The sequence below is a fragment of the Phalacrocorax carbo genome, chromosome 7 (genome assembly GCF_963921805.1).
Source record: "Phalacrocorax carbo chromosome 7, bPhaCar2.1, whole genome shotgun sequence".
Lineage (NCBI taxonomy): Eukaryota > Metazoa > Chordata > Aves > Suliformes > Phalacrocoracidae > Phalacrocorax > Phalacrocorax carbo.
In genome coordinates, this window is record NC_087519.1 from 32773713 (window position 1) to 32791125 (window position 17413).

Consider the following 17413-nt stretch of genomic DNA (forward strand, 5'->3'; position numbering starts at 1 on the left):
TTCATCAAAAACACCTGATCATACAAGAGCATGAGAATTCACCTGTAGGTCCCAAGTAATTTGAAGGGCAGAAGAGCACAAATCAGTAAGTAAATCCACAGAAATAAACACACATGTAAAAAAGGAAGACTAAAATCCCACTGCTATTAACACAGTCAAGACAGAGAAATCTGCAGCTTAAACTGTACAAGAAGGCACAAGAGACACTGCAGTCAGTGAAACAGAGGTGTGTAGTTATCTAACCTGCAGGATTATGATAAACTTAAAACAACAGTAAAACTAAGAACAGTTATCTACTTGACATCTCTTGGACAGAAGTATCTAGGAAGATGGCAATGTTCTCGGAAACTGAAGCTGATTCCAGAGAGCACCCATAAAAAGAAAAAACAAACCCCATTTAATTTCATCCCTAAGGTGCATTTAGAAGTCCATCACCTCACCAGATTAACATAAACCTATCTAGGCTTTAAACCCTGCTAGGAATTCAACACAGATACAGTATTAACAACCATTTACTCCAGATAATACCTGTAGTATTTGTGAGACACTGCAAGGAAAGAAATATGACCATACTTCAAACACCTAATCCTGTTTGGCATTCAAATCCCAGGTTCTATTTCCAGAGATGGCTGCACAAGAAAACCTTCTATTATTGCAACTTGAGGGTACCTGCTAAGGAATCACTGCCTTTGTCCAGAGTAGTTGAGTATCTTCTACTGTTACCTGACACCACAGGAAGTAAAAGCAGAGAGCTCCAGCATGGACCATGGTCTCAACTTCAGCCACTGGCCCATCTATAAATGCTCCAAAGCAGATCAATATTCCCAATGCCAGTGTTGGCTGACTTAGAATTGAAACTGTCAGTGCAAGAATTTTTTTATTCCTTCAGATAATTATGTATTTTAAACAAATAAAAGATGAGGCTAGTCATAGTGCTAGTCTCAGATTCACCTTTCACAGTATTTGTAACCACTGCCTCAAAGACTCAAAGATAACCCTTGACCTTGTTATCTTCAGTCTACATTCATTCATGTATTTCACCAGCTGTTTCTTTCCTGTAAGAAAACGAAAGTTCCATACAAATACTAGCTGCCAAGAAAAACAGCAAGAAAATTGAGCTCAGAACTCTGTCAAAAGCAACAAAACCCAAGCCACTTGCAAACAGAGTTCCTTCTAATCTCTTCACCTCTTATTGCAAGCTGAGGTCCCAAATCTATCAGCAACTTCACAGAGCTGTCTTAGAACACCAGTAACTTTCACATCACCAGATAAAGTTGCAGGATTGGATATTAAGTTTATAGTATCCCTCTTTGGGTATTTAAGGGCTTTAACAAATACAGCTCTCAAACAGAAAGAATGTATCCCATTAATCCTGAATTTTCAGAGTTTTCCTGTTATTAAACTGCTACACTTGTTTATTACACACCTTTCCATCTTCACTATTAATGTGACCGCTAGGAGTACTGGCAGCCAGAAACTCTTCACCCCCTTATTCACAGATTGTTTCTGTGCTGAAACTTGGAAAGTGTAAGTTAAGCTAACATCCTTGAACTAAAAACACTAATCAAACCTGCTATTTGGAATTAACAGTGTAAAAATAAAAATCCCCTGATGTACTGACATATAGAAACCTACAAGTGAAAACAGGAAAAACACCACAAGGGGAACAAGCATCACTGGATTCCATTATCCAAACCAAACATCAACATGTACAGTGTAGCTTCTATTAGGAACCAGGTAAATAAATATTTACAAGTACACTTGTATTAAGTAAAAACAGCTGAAAACACCGGTCATCTAGAAGGAAATACAAAACACACCAGCTTCATAGTTTCTCAAATACTAACAGCAGTTTTCATGCTATTTGGTAACCTCATGGAGCAAAACCCAAGCTACTCAATGTTTTAAACAAACACTACCTTATTCCCTACAGAAGAGTATCTGAACACAAAAATAACAAAGTTTGGACAGGAAGGTACTAACCTTCTCCTATGCCTTACAACAGGAAGGACTCATTCTGAAAAACATCCACGGTTATGCCAGGAATATATTTTAGGGTAGAGGGGAACCCAAGTGCTTGGTAACTCAGTTATGGCTCAAGTGGCTATTTTCTGAAAGGGAGTAAAAAGCCCCTATCATCACACTACCTGCTACATTATTAACTAATATCTTCCTAAATCAAAAAAACCCCAAGGGTCTTTCACCTTTACTTCATACATTTTAACAGTGTCTGATCTTTCTGAAGAATTCAAACATTTACCTTAAATATATTTTTCTGAGTCTTAACTATTTCAGCCAGTGCAGGGATTTGCCAAGAACCTCTGTCAGACTAAGAGTGATTTAAATTACAGATCAATTTGAGACAGTTCTATAATCAGGGCAAATAAGAGACTCCTCTCTATTTAATCCTCACACATTAAATTAAAAAACAGCCAACTTTCTGCATGAAACACCAAGACTAAAGAAAGAATGAAGATGTAAACCTGAGACTGCCCAACCCTGAACTCAGAAAAGCCGCTGTCCACCTCCTAACCCAAACCAGTCCCCCGTTTTGCTGAGGAAACAAAGCCCAGGCAAGCTCCCATGCCCTGACAGAAGTCTGTACGATAATTACCGTCATAAGCTTTCTGGCAATGAAGAATAAATTATGAAAACCTGGAAATTATTTTTGTAGCCAACACCTGAATATTCATTTGACATACCAATTAAGACTGCAAGCAGATACATCCAAAACATATTAATCTTCCCTATAAAGCAAAACATTAAGGGCTTTCTACTACTTTTTTGTTGTTGTTTTAAGTAGTCTGGCAACTAGAAAAGCATGTAACTGTGTAACTCACATACTTGAACTAAAATGTTCATCTACAGTCTACACTTCAATCACAACACTTCATAATTTAAGGATGCAGTATGTTTAATTGATTCTTCTTGGTTTGGAATAAAAGCACCCAAGTTTGTACTACCAAATGCTGCCTACAGTGACAACAGTTGCTATTTGACTAGGAGATGGAAAGACAGAAGATATGCAAAAAATCTACAGTTTGATTCCTGAAACAGAAGGGAAAAAAAAAGTTAAGTTTCACCTGAAGGACAAAATACTATTAGCAAAAGGAGCTGTGGTAACTACATGGTTTGCAGAAACAGAACCTGGCAAATAGGGGCATCATGACAAAATATGAGCCAAGTACATGGTTTCACATGTGTCACAGCATGACACAACTCCAGGTACACTGTCGATCCATTCAGGTATTCTCCCTGCAATTCCTCTTCAGTATAAAGTGCACAATGGCAGTTTTGAATATAACCTAGAAAACTATACTTAAGTGTCTTTAGGTGACAGCAAAGTTACTGCATGGAACCAGTTGCTCACAAATCCTACGAGTTAAGACTGCTTTTCTTTAAGGATTGTGTTCTTAAGTCAGTAACCTTTTTTTTATTAAAAAGGGATTCCTTATTTTTCTACCGTATCTCATTGCCTGTAAATATGAGGCTCTTCTCATGCCATGTATTTTCTACTTCAGAATGTGATTGCTGTTATTTTTACATATAGAACTTCAGAGAACATCCTATTTAAAAAAGTCAAGAAGATCCAAGTAATACCCAAGGCAGTGAGGGCTGCACATACATGAAGTAGTACTTTGTTGATGTACTGGCTAATGCATGAACCAGTCCAACAACATCATTTAGATTAGCTTCCTTTCCTAGAAAAAAAAAAAACACCACTTCAGTTCAATGATGGTGCTAGAAACTACATTAAAGCCATTCCAAAATGAGTACTAATTTATTTTTAGACTTAGAATTAGTATTTCTATCACAAAATATTTGTTGTATTTACAATTAACATGCAATTATGAAACAGAGATGGGATTCTTAAAAATTAAACTACTTGAGTAAAAATTACTTCATAAAAACAAAGCAAGTAGCAACTGCTGAGTAATTCCCTCACCACCCCTGCCCCAGTGGCCAGCACTGCTAAAAAAAAAATCTATCAAACCTGTTGGAAAGGGATAAGGATACAGAGATAGGAAGAAAGGAATAACAGGAAAAAATTATTAGAAATACAAAACTAACTCCCAAAATAAACTCAAAATGGCCCAGAGTACTGCAGTTTGACAGTTTTGAATTGGTCATGAAACAAGTTAGGCAGCTACAAAAACAAATCCCAGGATTGCCCCACCTACATTACTAAAACAGCAGTGTCATCAGTTAGTTTCATTACAGAAAGCAGGAATTGAAGACTCAACTTAAACATTACAGAAAAAGGCCAGCAGATTGAGATAATCATGCTATTTCCATACAGTCACCAGTGAAACCTAAAGGAAAACAAAGCTTCCTTTAGGTTTCACTGAAGACTAAAGATCACTCAGGCAATCTGTAGACCACCACGCTCATAAAGAAGTCATGAGATGACCCTGAATAACTTTTCAACTGCTAAATACGACCAAATATACACCATTAACTTTGCTGAACTAAGGTTACAGGAAATGTGTGGCTTGCACATGAGAAAACGTCATTCAGCCTTTTCCTCACAGTATAACCCTTGACCCAACTGGCCAGCAGCTAACTGTAGACCAAGAATTCTCTGCAAAAAAATAGGAATGAACACGCTGAGCTGAGCAATCTTCATCCAGTCTTAAGTTCCAGGTTTATAAACCTGTCTCTATCATTACACACAGTTCTTCCTTGTGCAGAGCTATCAACTTAAAGTGCTACAATAAGGCAGCATTCCTCCTACTGCTTTTCTGAATGTTTACAAGGATGTGAAATCTGAAGAAAAAAGCACACACTACCATATCTTGGCCACCCTGCTGCATAATCCATCTCCTCTTAGAGTGCCAAAAATCAGGGGGGTGAAAAAGCACCTACATAAGCACTAAATCAGGTGTGTAACAGTGAAAATCTGCAAAGTGTGCCAGAAACATAGAACATGCTGATGTGTAGCCAACTCACCCAGACCTGCTCAAAGGAAACACTATAGTCTTCTCCACCTCAAACACCCCAGTCCAGAGTCAACAAGTACAAATGGAAATCCAATCTTCAAGCCCTCTAAGGATGTGAAGTATGTTCCCAGTCTGTCACTTTTCCCACTCACTACCCGCATGCACTTTTATCGTTACACTAAACAGGATCTCCAGCTTTCTCTTTCAAGCTATGTGCTCTTCCCACTTTATCCCTGCAGGGACCACAGGCTATGTAACCGCAGATATCCCAAGCATTATAAAGCTTAAAAAGATGAAGACAGACTAATATCTGCAAAGGTACAGGAGTTACCTCAAATCTAACCAAGGCTACAAGGGCCACATCTCTACTTCTAGCTAAAATCTTCCCTCTGATTTCTTCTGTCTTCATGGGCAGAAAGCTGCACAACTGTGTCAAGCCCCACAAGCAAAAGCAGTACACACCAGAGCGTTGAAATGCATTCAGGTAACAGAGCAGCCCTTCCATACTGGCACTACCATCCAGCCATCTGCAGAGTGCTGAGGGGACAGGCATACTTGGGCAGCCTCTGCAGCGCGGGGGGACCCCAGGCACAGGCGGCTCGGCGCGTTTCTCCACAGAAACGCCAGACAAGGGACAAACTCCTGGAGTGGCGACCAGAGGCTGTTTTAAGCGAATCACTCACCCCCGCACGGGCCCACAACCCACCCGCAGTCGGGGCCGGGCCGGGCCTGCTAGGCACCGCAGGCCCGCCCAGGCTCCCAGCGAGGCCCGGGCAGCCGGGGCTCCCCGCGACAGGCCCGGGAGGGCCTCGGGGCCCGGGCGGGAGCGGCGCACCGGGGGCGCTCAGGACCCAAAGGACCCCCTCGGGCACAGCACGGGGTCGACAGCCCTTCACAGCGCTCCGGCAGCCCTCCCACCCCGGCGGGGCCCCCGCCCCAGGCCGCAGCCGAGCTCCCGGCCCCTCCCAGGCCGGGCCGCGACGTGACGTGAGGACTCTGCGGCGGGACAGGACCCCCGCGGGCTGGGGCGGGGGGGACAGGGAAACGCCGCAAGAGCTGTTTCCGGGGTTAAGGCGGCAAGGCCGGGGGAGGAGGGGGGGCGCTACAGGGCGGCACCCACTGCCCATCCCACCCCGCGGGGAAGAAGTGAGGGGCGAGCGGGCGGCCTCGCCTGGCAGCCCGCGCGGAAAGGCCAGGATAAGTACCAGGGCTAGAGGTAAAACCGGGCTTAAGGCCACGCCGCTCCCCCACCGGGCGGCGGCCTCACCTACCCGCCAGCAAAGAGATGCACCAGGGTGTCTCTCTGGCTCATCCTCGTCGCCTACACCCGGCGGGAAGGCGGGCGGGGAGGACGCACTGCCGGGCGCTTCCGCCCCGCGCTGGGCCGCGACGCTCAGCATAAATACGCACCGCGGCCGCGCGCCTTCCTGCGGCGGAGGGGCGGGGTGGGGGGCGGGGCCGGCAGCCTCGCTCCAGCTCCCCCTCGGAGCCGCTGCGGCAACCGCCGGGCGCGAGGGCCTTTCTCACGAATATGCGACAAGTGCCCGCCCCGAAGTAAACAGAGGCCGCTATTGGCTGATGGAGTGTGACGTCACCAGCGGTCCCTGTCCCATAAGCGGGCCGAGGCGGCTGTTACCTGTATCCCTGGGGCAGCAGCTGCCTTCGCCGCCTTGCTGGGCTCGGCCCGCCCCGCCGGCGTGTGAGGGGTTTCTCTGGGATTCCCGCTGTAAACGTTTCCCTCAGGGGCCTTTTTTCCTTCCTTCCTTCTTGTGGGCTTTCAGCGCAGCGCTCTGGGGGCTGTGGCCCACCACGGTGATGGGCCACTCTCCTGAGGTGTGTGTGTGCTGGCCTTCAGGGAAGGTCATGCACAGCAGCCACAGAAACTATAGGGAAGAGGAATGTGGAAAACTACCCCTGTACCCTCAGCGTCCAAAAGCAGTGATATTAGCAAGGCATGTAGTGGTCTTAGTCTTTTTTCCTCTTGCTTTTGCATTATTGGTCATATCCTTAGCTTCTGAAGCAACACATCTCCCCAAAGAGGCATACAAGCACTGGTTCCTTGGGAGTGCTTCTGAAGTGAGTACCATGGCTCATTGGATGACTTTTGTTTTTCTTCAAAAATATACAGCTAAGAGAAAACAAACAATGCTACACAGGAAAATTCTTGTCTTGGTCAGCACTTTAATCCAAGTACCTGAAAGCAAATAAATGACTAGCTAAAATCTTTATGAATGTCCACATAATGAATATTTTCAATAAATGAAGAGCTAATTCATAATAGTGCAAGGGTTTTTAATCTTTTTTTAATAAAACAAGCATGTGTTTTGAAACAGTAGTTTCTTAAAAAACTTCTGTGTCGGTGAGCTGATGTGGAAGACATAAATCAGCTAGACATTTAATGTGGAGTTTTGAAAGAGTGGTGGAAGCTGAGGAGGTAGGTGGTTGGGTGCAAGAAAGGTTGAAAAAACATGTGAGATGTGGAGATGCTGGGGGAAAAAGTAGTTACAGTGAACTGTGACAAGTGAAAGTAGGACAATTATTTTTGCATTGCTACTCCATGCAGTATGTATTTGAAGCTAGTGAAAAATCAGTTGAGAATTGCTCCAAAATAGAAAGATGGGCAAGACTTTCAGAAAGGTGTAGTGTATATATATAAGAGAAGTTAACATCCAAGAAACAAGAAAGGATCATATGCAGCTTGGCAAAAGATGTCATACAGGAAAGAGTAAATACATTCAGGTTAATTAGAGCAGTTAAATTAATTTGAAACTATTGGAAAATTCTACCAGTGGTTTTATCAAATGCTGCATTAAAGATAGTCATATGCCAAATACTTCGTTAGGAGTCATGAGTCCAAATTTTTTCCAATTCTCTCAGTAGCTTAAGAGGGAAAAGAAGATGGGTTTTCTGCAGGCCATGTGACATGTAATGCCTTTCAGTATACCACGTGTCCTGGTAAACTCAGAATAAGATTAAATAACAGCCAAAGACACTGCTTCATTCTGTCTCTGTATAGGTGAACCCCTGGTCTAGGAGCTATTATCTTTGTCTGGCACTTATGGCCTGCACTGTGACAAATAAAAAACTGTAATTTGATCATTTTTATATGCTTATGGTATAGTAAGAACAAGCAGAGCTATTGAAACTTTTTATTTACATGATTAGATCTTTTGTAATTTTTTTAAAAAGTGCCTTTTTAAAGAAACTTTAGATTTTCCATTGACATATTTTAAAGGCCCAGACTGAAATATTTTCAATTTTTATTAGAAGTCTGAAGCCCTCTGATTCAAAATTATTTTGCAGCACTCTTGAGAGCTGTCTTTAACACAACTTTTTATTCTTATTCTCCTTGCTAGGCTAGACTTTCTGGCTGGATTCCATATCCCATAATGTTTTATGCCTATGGATTCTTACAATGCATTTCCCCTTTCATCCATCATGGAGAGGTAAGTGGAGAGGAACTGTCACAAAGGCGTGTAATAGGACTCAACAAAGTTGCTACAAGGAGAAAAATATGTGACAAAAAATTAAGCTATTGTTTCTATGTTTTCTAGCTCTGAATTCTTCTTGGGATACCACCCACATAGCATGTGCTCCACTTTTCCTCTTGTAGTCTCTGAACAGAAAACACCCTTTCTTAAATTTCATCAATGGCTGGCTGTGTAAAATGGAGCAATAGAAAAACTTCCCTACCTTTCCTGATACAGCTGTTTTTTCCTGCTTTTTTTATGGCAGTTTAAGGTGGGATAATATATTTTTCCCATGCAGCAGAATTTCTGCTGCTATTTTTCAATCAGGTTTCTAAAAATTGCATTTGTCTTTATTCTGCCCTACTGTGTAAGATTCTTGCTCTTATTAGGGTTATAATGACCTCTATTTTTCTAATATTTATATGATCACATTACACAAGTTTAGAATATACAGGAATTGAGATCATAACTCTGCATTTGAAACACAGATTTAGTGCAGTCATGGCTTTGTTTGCCCTTTAGTGTTCTTTAAACAAGCACTTGCTATCTTTTGACAGTGCCAAGGTTAACTCTCATCAAACAATAGAAAACAATTCCCCTGTGAAATAATATTTGTACTAAACAGGCTATTTTAAAATATTTAACATTCTTAGGTGCTCTGTTTATTGAAGTGATAGATTATTCCCTTTCCTGATTAAGCTCACAAAAATATATTTTCTCCCTTCAAGACACATAAAAATAAGGTGCATGCAGTTGGGATTTTTGATTCTGAGCCATTTTAATCCACTTCTTTCTCCTATGAAATTCTCCTGCTGTGGGATAAAATTATTTATTGATGTCATGCTGTAATGGATGTACGGATTACATCCTCATGTGGAGAGAAGGAAATTTGTATCCCTGGGGGACTCAAAAAATAGGTAGAATCCTTCAGTGTCTGACAAATTCCTCAGGCTGGCATGAATTAAAAAAAATAACAAACCTGAAAACAAAACCCCTTTCATGTTGATGAATGGAGAGCTGAGGTTGGGGAACAGAAGACGGTGACACAGAGCTCACTGAATGCCCTGGCTCAGGGAATCGCATGTGAAAAAAGCATGCTGTGTATGGCCTGTGGTGCTCCTGTGAACTGGAGGCAGAGGCCAGCCACACTTTCGCCTAGTGAAGCACAACATATGTTATCAACTTGCCAGCCCTGAGCTGCTGAGTAGTGAGATGGAAGTAAACGAACTTCCCTTGACCAAGGCAATCTACAGAAGTTGCTCAAAACACAGCAAGAGGCACTGTTGTGGTATGCTACATTTCTTCTTCCTAGGAACTACTGTTCCGTAATCTCTTTTATGCCTTCTTCACATGACCATCCCATCCACTGTGCTCTGTTTCTCTCCAATCATCATGAAAAGCTACAGGAGATGTCTTAAGGTATTCAATTTAAGTGCATGTATTCAGGAATGATAATATGTATAGAATTAAAAATTATGAATACTCAGAATTCAAGACTATGAAGTTTTTATTAAATTCCTTTAGTCTTCCTAACAGTTCAAGAGCATATAGAAGAATGAATGAGAGTGTTCACAAAATTGTGGCTACTAACTTAATGCTGTATTTTTTATTTCTAGGAACTCAACCCGTATGATTTGAGAAATTGTCAGAGCACTTCTCATTTGGTAGAATACCGAGTATTTTCTTTAAATTTCATTAACTAATATGTAGTGTAATCGCACTCAGTGTGGGCTGTACTGAGAATATATGAGGTTCTCCTTTATTTCTTTCAAAAGGAATAAGATCGAGTGTATCATGCACTGCACAGGGAGTGAGGTGGGAGTGGGGAGGAAACATGCCCGCTGGAAGGCACATTTTTCCAGGGCTCGCCCCCCTAGCTACTCTGTTGCAGGGCCAGAGTTAGCACAGAGTTACAATGTGTCTATGCCTGAGGAGCTGTCACAGATACATGCTTTGGCATTTCCAAGGGATTGAGTGTCGGGAAGATATCCCATTAGGGAAACCTCGCATTTGAACTTTTGTAACGTTCCCCTCTTGTGCATGTCGTTACACGAGGCTATGCCTGAATTTCCACTGCTTTCAGCGGTAATATCATTAGGAATGTTATTTCTGACATATTTGTTCTTCATCTGAGTGCAACAGATTTTAATTTCAATCGTGTATAGCATTTCTGGGCCCAGAGGTATTCTCCTGCCTTTCACTATAACATACATAGAACAGAACAGGCATGTCCAAAAGGTATTCCCCAGCACCTTACTGAGTTACTTGCCTCCTCCAGCTGCCCTTTAAAGCAGCTAGGCAAAGCAAAATGCCTGTATCTTGTTGGATGAAAGTATGTATCACCGAGAACTACGATGGGCTTGAAGGTTTATATACATTCAAGTCTGTTTTCACTACCTCGGTGAAAATAACAGAGAACTTGTTTTCTTGCACAGACATTGTGCAAGTTAGGAATGGATTTTTCTATCCAGTGAGTTTCCAGTGGTCCCTTGAGCTGATGGGGTCCTTTTTATGCTTATCACCTGCTTATCAGCTGCATGTTTAACAGCTACCTTCCTGCTTTTGTGTGAAGTAATTTAAAGTGAATAGTAGTCAGCTGTAAGGTAAAGAATTGCAAAGCATGAGGTAAAGATTACAAGCTAGATTAATTATAAGGAGAAGATGAAAGACAAGCATTGTGTTCATGAGTTTTCCATGGAGGTCTCTTTGAGCACGGTTTCATCAACTTCTACAAAGGATTTGTTAGCTTTGTATCAGAACTTAAAAATTGAGTCGTTCCTTTGTGGAGGAAGGATCCACACTAAGTTAAGTGTAAACTTGGAGCCTTAGAGCGCAAAAGTCCTAGACCAAAGAGGAGAGGGAGGTGCAGGAGACAGTTCAGCCACAAGTAAGGTGGCAGAGACTGTAGATGGTTCTGTGTGGTAAAATGCTACATAGTAGAAGTTACTTAAGAGCCAAATGAGGAAACTGGTAGGAGGAACAAAAATGGCAGCTCAGACGAGGCCTTATTGCAAGTACACTAAGTGAGATAAAGCCCTAGGACTTGGCAGCAACAAAGGGTAAGTGGTGTGTTACTCCAAGGGGGAAAACAGTGAGCTGCTCTCACAAGGAAGTCAGAAAGGAGACTTTAAATTACAACTTTTGTGCTTTGGAAAAGGAATAGTGGGTGACTAAAGCTTCATGTTTTCATATTCTTTTCTGTGTTCTATGAAGCTCATTTTAAAAAGTAATTTGATTCAACACTTGTGAGAGGATGAAGTACAGCTTGTTAGACAGAATTAATTTCCCTGTAAGTCTGACTGAGAAATGAGGCTTGACTTGGTGTTTTTTAATGACACTGAGAAATTGAACTGCTTCATTACCGCTAATGAAGCGCTGACAGAAGGGTTAAATTTAGATGTAAACTAAACCTCTGGGAAGAAACTGGGTGGGTTTCTTTAGTATGGGGTATATGAGATCAAGACAGGGATTTTTGTTGGTGGTTTTGTGGTTTTTTGCCTTTTTTTTTTTATTTAAAATACCATTTTCCTGATGTTTGATCTCATTTGTTTCCATAAACTGCTCAAAACGCAGGGAGATGATGGTTGTGCTTTCACATACAATGTTCCTTTCTCTCTGTTAATATGGTCAGAGACCCTTTCAATGAAAAGAACTTTAGACATACAACAAACAAAATCTTAAGATCATCCAATAAACAACTTGTTTTTTGACTTGCGCGACTCAAACTTGAGTGATAAATACCATCAGCATAAATGACAGGGTTAGGTTTTTGTCACCATGAATTGTGCATATTTTAAATTGCGGGTCTGGAACTGTAGCAAGACATTACAAGGAATGTTTTTAGCTCATAAAGTGTGCTGATTCTGAAAGTGAATAAAATGAGTGTGTTTGTACCACTCTTTTGAAATGGTAGAGGTGAATTGGTGTCGTGGTGTAAAGTACAATATTTGGAGGACCTCTACTCCATCCTAGCAAAAGCTGGCCTCTTAACTCTGAGAAATTTTTAAAATGCTGTGATTTTTATTAATACTCTTTTATCAATCTGTGAATAAATATATTTTTAACTCCAATTGACAAATAATGAAGAAGAATGAGAAAAGTCAGATGTTTAACCGAAACCAAATCCATCACTGATGGATTTAGAAATAACATTTTGACGTAGAAACCAGCAGCGAGACTGTGGTAAACGATTTCCTCTATACTCTGTGTAGGTCGTCTTTTTCCTGAGAATGGAGCAGCCACCGTTCCTTGAGGACACGTACATTTGTATGCCCATTGCTCATGGCTTGTTTATCTGAAGTTTATAGCTTACAGAATATTTTTGGAAATATCCAGAAGATAAAGCAGAAGAGGACAGGGAAAAAGGGCATTAAGTAGGGAAAGAAGAAAAGAGGAGCAGCTGATCTTCTTTAAAAAAGGGGTAGGGGTATCCATAGCATGACAGTGAGGACTGGGAGTGTGGTGTATGTATGACTGAGAAAGAACAGAAGGCAGGATAGGTCTCATTATGGAAAGTGTAAGCCCTATGTATTGAAAATTGGATTTTAGAATTGGGAACATCCATATACCAGAGATACAAGGAAGTAGCTAATTCTATTGTACTTGGCCCTTGTAAGAGCTGTGGAGAATACTTTGCACGACTTAAGCTGTCAGTTTTCAAGACAGGTGTTTTTAAACTGAATCAGGTGTACAGAAGAGCCACTCAGGTTATCTGGAAAATGGATGGCTTATCATATCAGAGAACACTTAAAAGATTTGGTTTGTTTAGCCTGGGTAAATAAAGGCTAAGACAAGATATGATTGCTGCCTGTAAATATATCAAGGGAATAAACTACAGGGACCAGAAAAGTAAAATAGTACATAAGCTAAAGGTCAATATTAGCAGAGTTACCAGAGGTCATGAAGAAATTCAGGTTGAGAAAAAGGAGTGAGAGACTGTGATGTGGTTTTCTACAGTACCTGAAGTCTAGAATGGAAGGTTTTAAGTACTGTATGCACCCTATGCTCAGACGAGTCTCAAATTGTGAGAAAATGGGTACATCACCCTGTCAAGGTGTCCCTCTTTTGAAAGATGTTAATCCATCATGCAATTCTGTTTCAGGCCATCTCTAAAGCATTGGCTTCTGTCCTTAGCTTGCTTTTAGACCAGTATGTAAACAATGTCTCATGGATTGGAAATCTGATGTGAAAATTTTCAAAGATTTGAGAAATTTACTCACTCCTAAATAGAATGAAGCAGAAAGTCTGCAGTTTTTCATCAAAATCCAGGAGGAATAGCAACTCATTTAGAAAAGGTGAATGTGTGACTTCATAAGTTTTGCACAGCTGGGATAAGCAAAACCAGGGAGCTTAGTAGTAGTGTGGTTGCAGTAGTAGTGATTGCACCTCACTGTTGTGTTTATCAGAAAAGGCTGTGTGTAAGTGGAGAGGACGGATCACAGCAGTGCGTGTTGCTCTCTGTGGTGTGTTGGCCTTCAGGGTACAATGTAAGCAGCCTGATTTGGACAACTGAGCAAATCCAACAATCTTAGATGTGCATGAAGATTATAGAAGTGTTTTCAGGCCACTAGCAGTTGCCTAGGGAGTCAGCCACCTTGCTGCTTTCACTTGATAAATGTGGCTTAATAATTAATTTCCGCCTGGAGGAGATGTTACTTCTCTAGTTTGTCTAAGCCTGGACAAGGAATTTGCTGACTCGGGTGTACATTAGGGAGCTAAGCTTCATTATTGCTAATGAACCAATCAAAGATGTATTGCAAGGAGGCTTTGCTTTTTTCAAGGGGTAATGCATCTGAAGTTTTGGTATGTAGCCATACAGTATAGTTTTTATTTCCTGGATTGGACCCTGGATATTATGCATATGACACAAAGCTCATTTAGAGCCTCAGTTTTGAAGTGTAGCAACCATAACCTAAAAGAAAACCAGTAGATCAGCTGTTGCTACAAATGGAGAATGTTGAGCATTGTTAATATGTTGTTTATCCTAGCGAGGAAAATATTGTTTCACATTTTATTTTCAATGTATGTAGTCCTCATTATTTTCTGTAGGCTGTGGAATTGTCTTGTCATGTTCCAGAGTCTTCTGACAGTCTCTTCATTTACTTCCAGAAATAGGGGCAGGACAAATTTTGGTTTTTGGGGGTTTTTGTTTGTTTGTTTTGTTTTGTTTTTAAAGGGTGGTAGGTCATCAGATTGTAGTTGATTTTCTGCCCCTGAACAACCTGTGGGAGTGATTCCTTTGCCTAGAAAAGGCACTTACAAGAAATGGAGAGAAACTACTTACAGTAAATAATGCCAGTTTAAAAGATGTTTACAGGTTGATCTATTTTATTCAAGACTTTATGGAATACTGATTTACCTGACCTTTGAGAACATCTTAACAAGATTAAGATGAGCAATTAACGGTAACTCTGGGACAAGGCTTCAGGTCAAACAGATGAAATCCTCACTTGTTCTGGAGTTTATATAACAAACACAGGTTCATGTAAGTTCTGGGGATACATCACAGCCCCAGATATAAAGCCCGAATAACTCTTACTTTCTCAGAGCTTTAATTTACTCTTCTGTGGAGCACAAACTCACTTTTTTCTCAAACCTGTTCTCTAATCAAACACACCCCAATCAAATGACTTATGTTCCCCTAGTTCTTTGAAAATACTCTGGAAAATCTTCTGCACATTTTTTGTAAGTTTAGACCCATGAACCTCAAGTAATTGCATTCATATCATGCTGTAAGTCCCTTAATCTTGGTGAAATTGCAGCTTGGATGAATTTGGTCTTATCAGTCTTGTGGAAACAGCAGTGGGTTTTGTGACATGATACCAGTGAGATCTGATGGAGATGGTTTTGACAGGTTCATCTTTCAAGTCTTGACTGGATTTGGAGTTAGGTTGTTAGTAACTGTGGAAGGGAAGAACTATATTTAATTTGTATCTATGACATAAAGTGATGAGGAAATTTCATTTATTATCTTTATTTCATGATAAAACATATGTCTAACAGGATGTATTTCTCCCCAAAAATGAAAGAGAAATTCTGTATAACCCAGCATGATTGATGACTTACATTTCAAAACCCTTATTTTTAATCATATTATAAACTTTTCTGTCTCTCTTTTTAAAAATAATCTTTTTAATTACCATCTCTCAAAAGACAAGAATTTCTGGCTAAGAATATACTCTTTATTCATTCCCACAATGTTCTTCCAGTTATATTTGAATCTATCTTAATTTTAGTTTGCCATGTGAGCAAAGCAGCAGTCTATTATGTATTCACAAAGCCAAGTCTGAGTGTGATTATGTAATACACATTTCAAGTACCTCCAAACAGAATTCATGTTCCTAAATCCAGCTGTGTAATACAATACTGACTTTGTTTCCTGTTGTCATTCAAGTTCTGATGATATATCACTAGAATTTTTATTCCTTTTTCTGTTACTATTCTTTATCCAGACTAGAGTGCAAGATTGAAGTTCTGAGATATTGGGCCACATTTTTACATGAAGTGGAGTCTGATGGGATGTTTGCTGTGCAACTTGAGGCTTATGTTCGTCTTCTGTTAGAGCAGATGTTTTGAATGATTTTTTTTTAATGAGTTACTAACAGTTACTGTAAATCGCACTCCAGTTACTAACCACCACCTGTCATTGCAAAGAAAGGAAGGGACAGCCCCACTGTAATAATGTGATAGACCTAAGGGAGAGGGTGAGATGAGCTTCTGTATTGCAACTTTATTTTCTTTAGAGGTGGGGAAGAATGTCAAAGAAAAAAGGCTGAAGTATGGAGAACCCAGTATGAGTTTGAGTTTTCAGCAGTAGGTCCTAGAAGAGACGGCATGGATCTAAATGTAGGGCATACCCGCCACCTACCCATGGGTCCAAAAGCCTTATTTAAGCTTAGGCCTGTGCCTTCAGTCCTGGCCTGAGCTATATCACAGCTGCTGTACCTGTTCCCAGTCCTGTTCATGAGTTATTGTTTGTGTTTTCCAGTTTGACCTTGGATCTGAATTGTTACCTTGCTTTTGCCTGATGATCACTGGACCGTTGACAGGACCTGTTGTCATCACCCAGCTTGGGTGCTCTGGGACTGTGCCCTGAGGGTAAGCTCACTGCCCAGCCAGTGTCATGATTGTTCTCAGCTCCCCGTTAGCCTTCCCTTAGGGAGCAGCCCAGCTCTTACTGCTCCATCCTACTGTCCTTCACAGGCTTTTACTGATTTTTATGGTGTCAATAATAAGAATAATCAAATTACCAAAGTAATCATTCTGGATGTTAGAATCATCCTCAGAAATTGATATGGTCCATTCTGATACTTAAAGGAGGATGGAGGGGGGAAGCATACAGCTTTGTTCAAGTAACTGTCAAATTTATGTATATATGTAGACCCTGCATCTCTTGGATGGTGATGAAGTTATTAACAGTGGACTCTCATTTTAACTTTGTTCTAAGAGAAACATTAATAAAATGAGAGTTTGTATTTTAGCAATGTGTAAAGATCTCTCTTGAATGGCTTTATCTTCTAGTGTTCTTTTTTAAAGAACAAGCACTGAACAACAGTTCAATATATACCTGATACTCAGGTAGTTGACTTTCTTCTTACAAAACAGAATTCATAATGTTTAGAGGAAAAGTTACTGTCTACTCTGCAACAACTATTTCCAGAACAGTAAGCTAATGGTGAGTTGGATCTAAGATTATGATATCTGCAGCTGCTTCCTTAAGGTAAACATACACTTAATTTAAGAATGTATTATTCTCACACCTTGGCAAGTAACAAGGACCTATCACAGTAACAACACTAATTGCCTGTCATTTAAAAAAAAGACGAAAAAAACCCTCGTGGCTATAATCCAACCCTCGTACAATTATTAGGCTGAGACCCTATAAAAGAGCTATTGATGTAACCCTCGAAAAGAGTATGTCCAAACCACCTTTGAAATATCTGTGTGAAAACCAGTTCAAAAGATACTGGTAAGTATTACAAGAAAAAAAACCCAAACATGTGG

At 40.6% G+C, this 17413-nt stretch overlaps 1 protein-coding gene and 1 long non-coding RNA gene across 2 annotated transcripts in view; one reads left to right on the top strand and one right to left on the bottom strand.

The window, feature by feature from the left end:
• Window positions 1–6394, bottom strand: part of SLC25A36 (solute carrier family 25 member 36) — a 33394-nt gene extending 27000 nt beyond the window's left edge. Inside the window, exon 1 of the mRNA XM_064457353.1 lies at window positions 6212–6394. Coding sequence (XP_064313423.1) covers window positions 6212–6252 — 41 coding nt within the window. The 5' untranslated portion in view covers window positions 6253–6394. The remainder of the gene's footprint in view (window positions 1–6211) is intronic.
• A 178-nt stretch (window positions 6395–6572) lies between these two features.
• Window positions 6573–16832, top strand: LOC135314197 (uncharacterized). Its single transcript, XR_010373645.1, has 3 exons — window positions 6573–7016; window positions 8297–8386; window positions 16398–16832. It is a non-coding gene; the product is annotated as an uncharacterized LOC135314197 (long non-coding RNA).
• The last annotated feature ends 581 nt before the right edge of the window (window positions 16833–17413 follow it).